This window comes from Carassius auratus, unplaced genomic scaffold (assembly GCF_003368295.1).
Source record: "Carassius auratus strain Wakin unplaced genomic scaffold, ASM336829v1 scaf_tig00016667, whole genome shotgun sequence".
In the NCBI taxonomy this organism is placed as follows: Eukaryota; Metazoa; Chordata; class Actinopteri; order Cypriniformes; family Cyprinidae; genus Carassius; species Carassius auratus.
The window spans coordinates 334,122-346,814 of NW_020524700.1; the positions used below are offsets into that span (position 1 = coordinate 334,122).

A 12,693-nucleotide genomic window follows, 5' to 3' on the forward strand; every position below is an offset into this window, starting at 1 on the left:
CTTTATTCTCTAAACATTTTGACTTTATTCTCTAAACATTTTGACTTTATTCTCTAAACATTTTGGCTTTATTCTTGTAGTATTAAGACTTTATTCTCATAATATTTAAACTTTATTCTCGTAATATTTCGACTTTATTCTCCAAATTTTACGACTTTAACCCTTGAGATCTTAGATTTTTTTTCCCAACGTTGCACTAAAAGCTGTCGTAAATAAAAATCACATTTTTTTAAATCCTTTTTTTTCCCACACAATTGCAACAAACACATATTTACCTCTATATCTAGGTTTTGTGTCACCATTTGGCAGAAGAAAAAAAACCTCCATTTGTCTGTTGTTCTCAGCAAACTTTTCTTGTTTCGTGACCTGATCTTGATGGCCAGTGTGTCTAAGGTACGTTCTGTTTCTCCTCAGAACACCACCACTGTCCAGTTCAACCCTGTATGATCGGTTGTTGACTGGTTCCAGAACTGTTGCCAAACCTTTTGTGACATAACATAACCTATCACACTATTATCTCCTCCATTTCCTCTATGCATCCATCTTCATGGTCTCCAGCATCTGTTAACACCCACTGACAGACTTCTGAATGGCTTCCACATAAAAAATATGAATATGGTTTCTCCTTTGAATGAACTTTCAGGTGCTTCTTCAGGCCTGAAGCCCACAGATATGTTTTGTTGCACTGGTTACATGTGTGCAGCTCCTCTACATTGTGGCTGTTCAAGTGCTCCTTAAGGTGTGCCGATTGTCTGAAGCGCTTTCCACACTGATCACATGTGTATGCTTTCTCTCCAGTGTGGATCTTCCTGTGAACCTTGAGACTCTGTTTGTATGCGAAACACTTTCCACATTGATCACACGTGTGCGGCTTCTCTACACTGTGGACGTTCATGTGGTCCTTAAGGTGTCCTTGTTGTCTGAAACTCTTCCCGCACTGATCACATGTGTATGCTTTCTCTCCAGTGTGGATCCTCATGTGAATATTGAGACTCTTCCTGCATGTCAAACTCTTTCCGCACTGAGCACAGGTGAATCTTTTCTCCTCTTTTCTTTTCTGTAAAGAGATACTTTCAGTCTGTGACTTGTCATTGATTTTTCCATTTTTTACATGATGTTTCTCCATCAGGTCTGAAATTAAAATTACATAAATACATTATAAGTCTTAAAAATCTGAGAGAAATGTGAGGTGAAATGCCATAAAAGTGAAGCTGAAAGCATGGCCTACACAAGGTTATGATCATTTCTATGTGCTTTTATGAATATTTTCCGTGAACAAGGCACAATGATCTCCAAATGTAAGAGGAGCAGGAAATGAAGAACTGTTGTAATTTTGATCAACATTATTTTTATATTTCAAGGTATTCGGTTCCTTTTTGGGCACAAAACTAAATGATTTGTTAATATTGCTTTTTATGTGAATGGCATGCAGCTGCATATACAGTGTTATGTACAATATAATATTCAGTGTTGCTTGAATTTGTTACAAGAGAGAGAAGCCGGTGCGTGTGGTTTTCAATAGTTTCAAAACATTACTATAATACTAAGCGAACCAAGTAAAATGTCGTCACTGAACATGAACTGAACGAATGAATCAAATGTAAAATCAGCAAAATCATGTGGAATTCAGCTTCTTGATCAGTTTCAGTTCTGCTCTGATTCACTCCGAGATCCTACACAATGATATTTGGACTTTATGGAGGAACAAAGCGCTGTGAATGAAAGGTAGACGGAATGCAGCACAATTATCAATTCACCTCAAATATCTTCTTTTCATTATCATTGGAAGCCAAACTCAAACTCTATTAATTGCACAGATCTAAAGAGATCTCTCTTCTGCACTGTCAATAGCAGACACATAATAATGTTTTGATATTATACAGAGACACCATTCATAACAATGTTTATGTAACAATAAAAAAATGGTAATTTTATTGAATAAAGTGTATTTTCTTATTTCCTCCATTACCCAGAGCAGATTCTACTTGGTTCTGGAACCCATCCCTACTTACAGGAGTAGGAGGATCGGTTACAATGCTACAGTACATCTTGCATCTGGATTTTCTAAACACATCAGAAATGGAAGAATATCTACTTGATTTTAAAACAACAATGAAGTAAAGCAGTTTAAAAGTTACAGACACTTCTTCAGCTTCCAGAATAAAAACGTTTTCCACATGTAAAATATAAAAAATAAACAAACTACTTTCCTTCATAAAAAGAGTAAACATGATAAAAATGAACCTCATAAAACCCAATGATATTAATAAAATCATGAAGTAAAATGACAAGAATAACACTTGTAGTTATTGTTTATCTATGGCACATGACACATGGCTATTGCTCCTATAACAGCTCATTTGTATCAGTTCTTTTGCCTTTGTGTTGATTTCTCACAGATTTCTGCTCCTTCTAAATCAGATATAGATAACGCAGCACAGTAAAGATTACATTTGTATGAATGCATTAGTGAGAGCGATTGTGTGTGTGAATTATTTCTACATGGCTAGGGTGACCATATGAGCCATTTTCCCAGGACGCGTCCTTGCCAGGATTTCTATATTGCCTAAAACACCCAAAGTAGTTTGACCAATAACATGCAGGTATGGTACATAATCAACCAATCGTCCAGCATCGTGCCGTGTGAGAAGGTGAGATCTACAGAGAACGATCAAAGGAATGCAAATACACTTACATGTTAGGTGTTTGTTTGTTCATTCAACTTGAAGCGTCGCTGTGCACCGATCATTGTATGACACCAAAGTACCAAGAGAGTGATTTTAATCAATGAGGAGCCATCTGCTTTGCTCTCTATAGCTCTTATGAATGCCGTACAATGATCGATCTGCACTGCACAAACAGCCAAAATCTGGATATTTTAGACAATATAACAATCCTAGCAAGGACACGTCCTGGGAAAATGGCTTATATGGTCACCGTATACATGGCAGTGTCTCTGTATTAGTAGTGACGCTGTGGGCTTTAGTTATTAAGAAATATATGATTTCAATTTTCAGTTTCTAAGTTATTTTATTGAGAAACAACAGAACAGAGATGACAGTACATTTCCTCACTGAATGATTCTGTGCATGCGTGATGTACGAGCTACTGTCTGTAGTCTGTGTGTGTGTGTTACAGTGCAGCAGCGCATTAGATTAGAACAGTGATTAATTTACCTGTACAATAAGCTGTTTAAAATGTGCATTCTCCCGTTCAATTTCAAGCATCCTGTTGTGCCATCTATAGGACCAGCGACTAATCAACATCAAGCTTAAAGCATCATGGCAGAACATTGATGTCGAGTAGTCGATTAGTCTGTGTATCCCCTAATACTGACTGTGAATGTTCTTTGTTATGCTTAAGTAGAGAAGATGAATAACGGAAACTCTTCCCACATACAGTGCAGTGATACGGTTTCTCTCCAGTGTGGATCCTTTCATGTGTTTTCAGGGATCCTAACCGCCTGAATCTCTTGTCACAGTGTGAACACTTGTAAGGTTTCTCTCCAGTGTGGATCCTCTCATGTGTAAGCAGAGATCCTGACTGATTGAATCTCTTGTCGCAGTGTGAACACTTGTGAGGTTTCTCTCCAGTGTGGATCCACTGGTGATGTTTCAAACTTTCAGCTCTAATAAAAGTCTTCTCACACTCAAAACACATATGTTCTCTCACACCAGTGTGTATCTTCTTATGTACTTTTAAACTCTTCAGATTTGAAAACCTCTTTCCACATGAACATGAATGTGGTTTCTCCTTTGAATGAACGTTCAGGTGACCCTTCAGGTTTGAAGCCGTCAAAAATGTTTTGCAACATTGATCACATTCATAAAGTTTCTCTCCAGTGTGGATGTTCATGTGTCTCTTAAGGTTTGATGATGCTGTAAAACTCTTCTCACAACGATCACATCTGTATGGTTTCTCTCCAGTGTGGATCCTCATGTGAACCTCAAGACTATGTTTGTTTGTCAAACTCTTTCCACACTGAGTGCAGGTGAAAGATTTCTTGTCTCTTCTCTTCTTTAAATCTTTCTGTTTGGTTTGAGAGCAACTCAAAGAGTTTTCTCCAGTTTTGACATGTTGCTTCTGCTCCTCTTTATTCAGTTCTTCATGCTCCTCGTTTTCTTCAATCAACTCTAAAATAAAAGTAAAAAATCACAGAGAGAAATGTTAAAAGAAGACAAAAATTAACCCTGATATAATAGTGCAGAGTAGACAAGTGCTATACAAAATATTTTTATAATTTTGATACAAATACAAATGTTATGTCCCTGAATCTTTACTGGAGTGATGTAAATTGTTCTTCCAGTTACACTTAATAATAATAATTATTAAACATTTTAAAACATTAAATACAAATCCCACGTTTCTATAGTAAGAACCCTTAAGTCCCTCGATATACTTCAAACGAAGTTCGTTTTCATTCTTCATGTCGGGGCAAAAAGAAGTTAGAAAAGTTTAAGCGACAGTATACTGTTAACGAACTATCCGACACCCCCGCACTGCTGGAGGCGGGGTGTAGATTAATGTAAACGTGTCACAACGCTCCCGTGTATCCCCTAAACAAAACAACAATGAAATGAAGAAGTTTAAGCAAACTAGGTGTGAGACGGGCACCAATGGTCAGATTATAGACAAAAGAATAATGATTATCAGCAGTTCAGAGTCAAGTATCATGTTTGCAATACAAAAGAACCATTCCATAATCAGTCCTTTATGAGATGTGTGAATGTCTCAGGTCTAAAACTTTAGCATGATGTGGGAAAAAAAATATTGGAATCAGTTTTTTGCTTTATTTTATTAGCGTTCATTTATTTTATTAAATGGGACAAATTGTTTTGATAAAAACAAAGGTTTATTATCATATGTTCGTTTGGCATTTTTTTTACTGTATACCCTTTAAATTAGTTTATTGAAAGAACAACAGCAGCAGTATGGTGCAACAATCATTTGAAACTTGTATTTGGTGCTTGCTACCTTATATCTTTACTCTTTCCTTTCATTCTTTTGATGGCTTTGGAAAACTTGTCTCGGATGTTTCTCTGCTTCACTTTTTGCATAACTCCGGGTCGTCCACACCAAGCTTCATTGCTATTTCTTTCTAGGAATGAAATACTGTCTGTACATCTTTAAAGTCTGTCCGTGAGTGATTGTACAGGTGTGGATATATTTGTGCAGCTCAAATTTTCGACAATCAGTGTATTCAGGAGATGTTGCTCTACTTGATGACCTCTGCAGAATGAGGAATGAATAGAGGAAAAAAGGACGTCAAAGAAGGTGGAGTTTCAGAACACCTCCACAGATTGCGTAACCGCCACGGACCAATAGAAACTCAAAGGTGTTTAGGAGTCAAAAGAACTCCCCTAGAAAATTCACTTTGGTGAGCCATTTCGAACTGACAAAATTAACTCAAAACGAACTTCGTTTTGGCCTGATTTTGTTCAAAATTACATCATATCAGTTCGTTTTTTGATTTAGTTTGAAGTATATCGGGATCTTCACTATTTGCTGCTTCAACTATATTATTGCACAGCTCCATATATCTTTCCTATCACAGTGTTTAAACACTGAAGAATCAAGATTAAACACCAACCTGTTTGTTCTTCAGTGTGTTTCATTCTGCAGGGTTCTGGATCTCTCATGTTCTCTCTGTTCTTCAATAAACTCTGTCTCTGCAGATTTCACTTCTTCCTGATGCTTTGATGCTCGTTGTCACTTGTAGACTCAAGGGAATATTTCAGCATTTATTGATGAACTGCAGTGGGAGGAGCTTCACTGATGGTGTGATTGTTGTGGGAGGATCTTCACTGAATGTGTGATAGTTGTGGGAGGAGCTTCCCTGAAGGTTTGATAGTTGTGGGAGGATCTTCACTGAAGGAGGAGAAGATCTGTTAAATTCCAATAAAAATCAGTTACAGCGTTTATGATTTTAAACTAATTTACTACTATTAAACTCTTTATATTCAGCTATCTATCCATCTTGTAAAGTAGATTTTAGTAAATTAATCACAGTGTTTTATAATAATTCACAAACTGTATCACTTTTTATTTTCTAAGTATTTCATCCACGTATTTAAATTCCTACATTTATCTTTCTTTAATATACAGGCAAAGAAATATAAAACAAAGTAAGGGAAAAAAAAATTAAAGTAAGTAAATTTTATTTATATAGCACATTAAACATAGCAAAGCTATCCAAAGTGCTGAACAATGTAAAATCAAATTAAAAGTAAGAGGAAACAGAAAAAACAAAAAACTAACAAAAAAAAACAAGACATACAATACAATAAAACAGCAATGAAGTGAAATTAAAATGCTAAGGAGAAAAGATATGTTTTCAACCTCGATTTAAAAATGGTAATGGAAGGTGCAAGGAGGCAGTCTAGAAGCAATTGGTTCCACAGACGGGGGGCAGTGACTGAAAAGGCTCTGTCACCCTTAGTTTTCATACGGGAACAAGGGACAGATAAAAGAGCCCTGTCAGCAGATCTTAAAAGTCTGGTAGATGACAAAGGGATGATAAGATCTTTAAGATAACATGGAGCTTGATTGTTAAGAGCTTTAAAAACAAAATCTTAAACTGAACCCTAAAATGGACTGGAAGCCAGTGAAGAGAAGCTAAAATTGGAGTGACATGGTCATATTTCTTTGCCCCAGTCAGCAGCCTTGCAGCTGCATTTTGTACCAACTGGAGGCGTGAAAGCGATGACTGAGGACAACCTGAGAACAGTGAATTACAGTTATCTAAACGAGAAGTGATAAAAGCATGAATAACATTCTCCAAATCCTGAAAAGACAAAAACAGTTTAAGTTTGGAGATGACCTGTAATTGGTAAAAGCTGTTCCTCACGACAGAATTAATTTGTTTGGACAAACATAATTCTGAATCTATGATAACGCCCAGGTTTCTAACCTGCGAGGAAATTGAGGTGAAGTGATTGCCCAGCTCCTTAATAATATCCTTTCTTATTTTTGGGGGACCAAAAACAATAATTTCTGTTGGAGAAAGTTATTTGATAACCAATTTTTTTATATCAGAGACACATTCCAGCAATGGTTGAATGGAATCACCAGCTTTTAGCGGGAGGTACAACTGTGTATCATCAGCATATAAATGAAAAGAGACATTGTGCTTCCTGATAATATCCCCCAAAGGGCGCCTATATAAGTTAAAAAGAAGCGGCCCCAGAATAGAGCCTTGAGGTACTCCACTAGTAATTGGGGCAGATGATGAGGAAAACTTGCCTAGCTCTACAGAAAAAGACCTATCTTTGAGATCTGAGCTAAACCATTGTAAGGCTGTGCCCCTGATACCAATCAGATGTTCTAAACGGCAAATAAGAACATTATGATCCACGGTATCAAAAGCAGCTGTAAGATCCAGTAAAATCAATACTGCATTTTTACCAGCATCAGCTGCCATCAAAATATCATTGAACACTTTAAGCAAAGCAGACTCCATACTGTGATAAGTAGTGAACCCAGACTGAAAAGGTTCTAATAAATTAGCTGTATTTAAGAATGTGATCAGTTGTAACTGCACAACTTTTTCCAAAAGCTTTGACAAAAATTATAACTTTGAGACAGGCCGAAAATTGTTAAAGCAACTTTCATCCAAACCTTGTTTCTTTAGCAAAGGCTGAACAACCGCATGCTTAAAGCAGTTCGGAACCACACCAGTGTCCAAAGAGGAGTTAATCAACACTTGGACACTGGGGCCAATTACTGGAAAAGCTGCTTTTATGATTACAGAAGGAACAATGTCCAGTGAGGAATTAGTAGACTTCATTTTGTTAACGAGATCGGAAAGTTCTATTAAAGAGACATGTTGAAAATGGCAAAATAAAAATGAACTACCAGGCGAGTTCAAAGACAGGTCTGAAAGCGGTGAAGTAAAAGATAAGCGAATGGCACTCACTTTGTCAACAAAAAATGCCAAGAATTTCTCACAGAGCCCTGCTGATGGCTCCCTAGAGAACTGGGATTTCGGATTAATAAATTAATTTATTGTGGAAATTAAACCCTAGGTCTATGACAGTGTGCGCTAATCAGGTCTGAAAAATATTTCGATCTTGCTAATTTAGCAGCAGTGTTTGGAATAACGGCGTTTAAAACAATGGCGTTAGGTAACGATGTTATTTTTTCAGTAACGGGGTAATCTAACTAATTACTTTTCCCGTCATTACAACGCGGTTAACATTACTGAACGTTAAATGCGGTGCGTTATGTATGCATTAATTTAATAAACTATGCAATCCGAACGCACCCCTGGCTCACACAGCGAGTGAGCAGGTGGGTTAATAACGAGATAAGCGATTATGATTGGCTAAGGCAGAGTCATGTGTTTCATGGTAGCCAATCAGAGCCAGTGTTTTTATACACATGCCGGCACACGCGGCAGCGCCAGCGGCGCCAAACACACACGCAACAGCTACACAGAGATTCACAGCAGCAGCAGAAATGGCGAGTTAGGAGCAATCCGATGAAAAGTTGGCAATTTCAAGGTGGAGATATAAGCAATACTTCAAATTCATTGTGGTCAAAGGCAAGAACGTGCATGTAATGTGTACATGTAATGTGTGACACGCATCTACAAAAGCTATAGTGGCCAAAAACACTTTTCTTACAAAGATAATACTTGAAGTGCAGGATAAAACTCTTGCTGTCTGTTGACGTGCAGTAAATATCGAACGTTATGTACGAACACCTGTCTGTTCTACTCAAATCAACTGACTTGTGAAAACTGAAAAAAATAAAAAAATATCTCTGACATATAGCAACTTTTTTTTTTTTACAGTAACGCAAATAATAGTTACTTCCCCTGGTAACGCGTTACTTTTATTATAGAGTAATTCAGTTACTAACTCAGTTACTTTTTGGAACAAGTAGTGAGTAACTATAACTAATTACTTTTTTAAAGTAACGTTCCCAACAGTTATTAGCAGCGCTCTGAAACTTAACCAGACAATCTTTAAAAATCTCAAGAGACACAGTAAGATGATAATGCTTCCATCTCCTCCCTGCTTTACGACACGCCTGTCTAAGAGAGCGAGCGTTGTCATCCAACCAATAATAATTCAAGATTCAAGATTCAAGATTTTTATTCGTCACATACAAAATTATATATAGCATATATAACCAGCAGTGAAATGTGAGTCAGGTCCGCTCCATGGACAGTGCAATTATAAAAGAAAACAACAAAGATGAAAATATACATAAATAAAGCTATGTAAGAATGAAATAAAAGTAAACAATAAAAATATAAGAATAAAATATAAAAAATGTATATTGTAGAATTAAATATAGAACGCAAAATAATGTGCATGAATGTAGACTGTAGTCTTAAATACTAAGATGTACAGGGATGTACAATGTGCATATATGCATTTTACTGTAGTCTTAAATATTAAGATACCCAGGAATGTACAAGAAGCAATTGTGCAAAACAGGGTGACACTGTCAGTGTGTCTATGTGAGGTAGTGAATATAGTAAAAAGATAAAGTGAACATTAAGTGGAGACATGATGTTAAGAGGCTGGTTTAGAGTTTAAGAGCCTGATGCCCTGGGGGAAGAAACTCCTCCTGATTCTCTCATTTTTTGCCATCAGGCTACGGAAGCGCTTACCAGATGGCAGCAAAGTGAAAATATGATTACTGGGGTGGATGGAGTCTTTGATGATTTTTGCAGCTCTACTTCTGCAGCGTTTGAGGTAGATGTCCTGCAGAGAGGGGAGAGCATACCCTGAAATGCGCTCAGCTAAGCGCACAACTCTCTGCAGGGCTTTGCAGTCTTGACTGGAGCTGTTCCCATACCACACTGAGATGCACTGAGTCAATACACTTTTTATAGCCCCAGAATAGAAAGTTTTCAGGATTGCTGGTGAGACCCTGAATTTCCTCAGCTGTCGCAGATGGTACAGTCTTTGCCTGGCTTTCTTAACCTGTGCTTGACTGTGAGTAGTCCAAGTCAGGTCCTCTGAGATGTTTACACCAAGGTACTTGAAGCTGCTCACCCTCTCCACAGGGGTCCCGGTGATCATAAGAGGAATATAGGGCTGCTGCTGTCTCTTCCTAAAGTCCACAATCAGTTCTTTAGTTTTGCTCACATTCAGAGAGAGACAGTTGTCCTGGCACCATGATGTCAATTTCTCTACCTCATCCAAGTATGCGGTCTCATTATTGTTGTGAATGAGGCCCAGAACCACAGTATCATCAGCAAATTTGATAATGGATGTGGAGCTGTGTGAAGACACGCAGTCATGTGTGTAGAGAGAGTAGAGCAGAGGACTCAGGACACAGCCCTGTGGGGCTCCTACGTTCAGGGTGATGGAGCTGGAGGTGTACTGGCCTAGTTTCACCACTTGAGGTCTGCCGTTGAGGAAATCAAGGATCCAGTCGCAGAGTGAAGAATTCAGTCCGAGGTCTATGAGTTTGGAAGCTAGCTTTGTGGGGACTATAGTATTAAAAGCTGAGCTATAGTCAATAAATAGCAGCCTTACATAGTTCCTGTTATTGCTGTCGATGTTGTAACGGCGCTAATGGAGGACAGGAGACAAATGCAAGTACGAGTAAGTTTATTAGAAGTATGATGATGATGAAAGGTCGGAGAGTAACGCAGGAACCACGGTGGCAGCACAGACTGGTGGGTTGAGACGTGGGGTGCGTTGAACGACGATGACAGCGGTGATAATCCAAGAGTGGTGAGTGTATTCCAAGCGTGACTACAGGATCCGAACAGAACTGCGACAATGCAAGGCAGGAACAACACGAACACGACATCAAACACCAGGATCTACAAACAACGATCAGACAAACAGGAAACGAAAGACAGGGTGTTAAATAGTCTGTGGGAACTAGCCGCACCTGCCGCTGATCAGTGATCAGCGACCACACCCACATGAAACAATCAACATGACGTAACCTGACTACAGCTGGAGACGGTGCATTCACGAACCGTGACAGTACCCCTCCTCCTAAGAACGCCTCCTGGCGTCCCCAGAATCTCTTACCTGTCGATTGTAATCATCGATAAGGGAATGATCCAGGATGTCCCTAGCAGGTACCCAACTTCTCTCCTCCGGACCGTAACCCTCCCAGTCCACCAAGTACTGAAATCCGCGTCCCCTCCTTCTAGAGTCCAGAATACGATTAACCAAATAAGTGGTCTCCCCATCTACGAGACGCGGCGGGGGAGGGACCGGGGTAGGCGGATTAATGGGAGAATAAAATACAGGCTTTATTTTGGATACATGAAAGGCGGGGTGAATTCTCCTGTACGTCGGAGGGAGTTTGAGGCGGACTGTCACCGGACTAATGATCTTGGTGACAGTAAACGGGCCGATAAATTTGGGAGCCAGTTTATTAGAAACGGAACGGAGAGGAATGTTCTTAGTAGAAAGCCACACCTTTTGACCCACGACGTATACGGGAGGCCTAGACCGGTGGCGATCGGCTTTGGCCTTGGTGTGCGCCCCCACTTGGAGTAGAGTCTCGCGGGCTCTGGTCCAAGTGCGGTGGCACCTCTGGATGAAGGCGTGAACGGAGGGGACCGCAACCTCGGATTCCATACTGGGAAAAATTGGTGGCTGGTACCCTACACTACACTCAAAAGGAGATAGGCCCGTAGCCGATACTGGTAAGGTATTGTGGGCGTACTCCACCATAGACAATTATTGGCTCCAGGAGGAAGGATTCTTGGAGACCAAACATCGCAACACCCTTTCCAAATCTTGGTTGGCTCTCTCGGTCTGGCCATTGCTCTGGGGGTGAAACCCTGAGGACAGACTTACAGTCGCTCCTAGTAATTTACAGAATTCTCGCCAAAATTTAGACACAATTGGGGTCCTCTGTCAGAAACCACGTCTATCGGGAGGCCATGTAAACGAAAGACGTGGTCTATGACGGTCAACGCTGTCTCCTTGGCTGAGGGCAACTTGGCCAAAGGAATAAAATGGGCGGCCTTCGAGAACCGGTCCACCACGGTTAAAACAACCGTGTTGCCCTGGGAGGGCGGGAGGGCGGTAATAAAATCTAGTGCGATATGGGACCAGGGTCTTGAAGGTACCGGCAGCGGTTGGAGTAACCCATCCGGAGACCGATTGGAAGCCTTACCAGTGGCACATACCGAGCAAGCCAAAACAAAATTGTGAATGTCGCGAGCCATAAGTGGCCACCAGAATCGTTGCTTGACTAAAAATCTAGTACGGTTAACCCCTGGATGGCAAGCCACATTAGAGCAATGTCCCCACTGGATAACGTTGGACCTTAATCCCTCCGGCACAAATAAGCGGTTCGGTGGGCACCCGGGCGGAGGCGTTACCCCTTCTAAGGCCGTTCTGACCTTCGATTCGATCTCCCATGTGAGAGTGGAGACCACTAATGTCTCAGGAAAAATACACTCGGGAGTGGACGGGCGTTCGGAATGGTCAAAAATACGAGACAAGGAATCGGGTTTGATATTTTTGGAACCCGGGCGGTACGAAATAGTAAAATCAAAACTTCCGAAAAAAAGTGCCCATCGAGCCTGCCTGGAGTTCAACCTTTTGGCGGTGCTAATGTACTCTAAGTTCTTGTGGTCAGTCCATACTATAAAAGGAACCCCCGATCCTTCTAACCAGTGTCGCCATTCCTCCAATGCCATCTTGACTGCCAACAATTCTCTGTTACCAATATCGTAATTACTCTCAGCAGGAGATA

At 39.9% G+C, this 12,693-nt stretch overlaps 1 protein-coding gene across 2 annotated transcripts; it reads right to left on the bottom strand.

Moving 5' to 3' along the window:
* Window positions 1-1,004: 1,004 nt before the first annotated feature.
* LOC113075284 (gastrula zinc finger protein XlCGF7.1-like) lies at window positions 1,005-5,956 on the bottom strand. Of its 2 annotated transcripts, XR_003280909.1 has the most exons (3): window positions 5,591-5,956; window positions 3,177-4,133; window positions 1,005-1,131 (listed from the first exon to the last, which is right to left on the bottom strand). XR_003280909.1 is itself a non-coding variant. In XM_026247993.1 (2 exons), the coding sequence occupies exons 1-2, from the start codon at window positions 5,637-5,639 to the stop codon at window positions 3,280-3,282; spliced, it is 903 nt and encodes a 300-aa protein (XP_026103778.1). In that variant the 5' UTR covers window positions 5,640-5,956; the 3' UTR covers window positions 2,715-3,279. The 2 variants fall into 2 exon arrangements, 1 of the variants encoding a protein (XP_026103778.1); XM_026247993.1 differs by lacking the exon at window positions 1,005-1,131 and having other exon boundaries at window positions 2,715-4,133.
* Window positions 5,957-12,693: the final 6,737 nt, after the last annotated feature.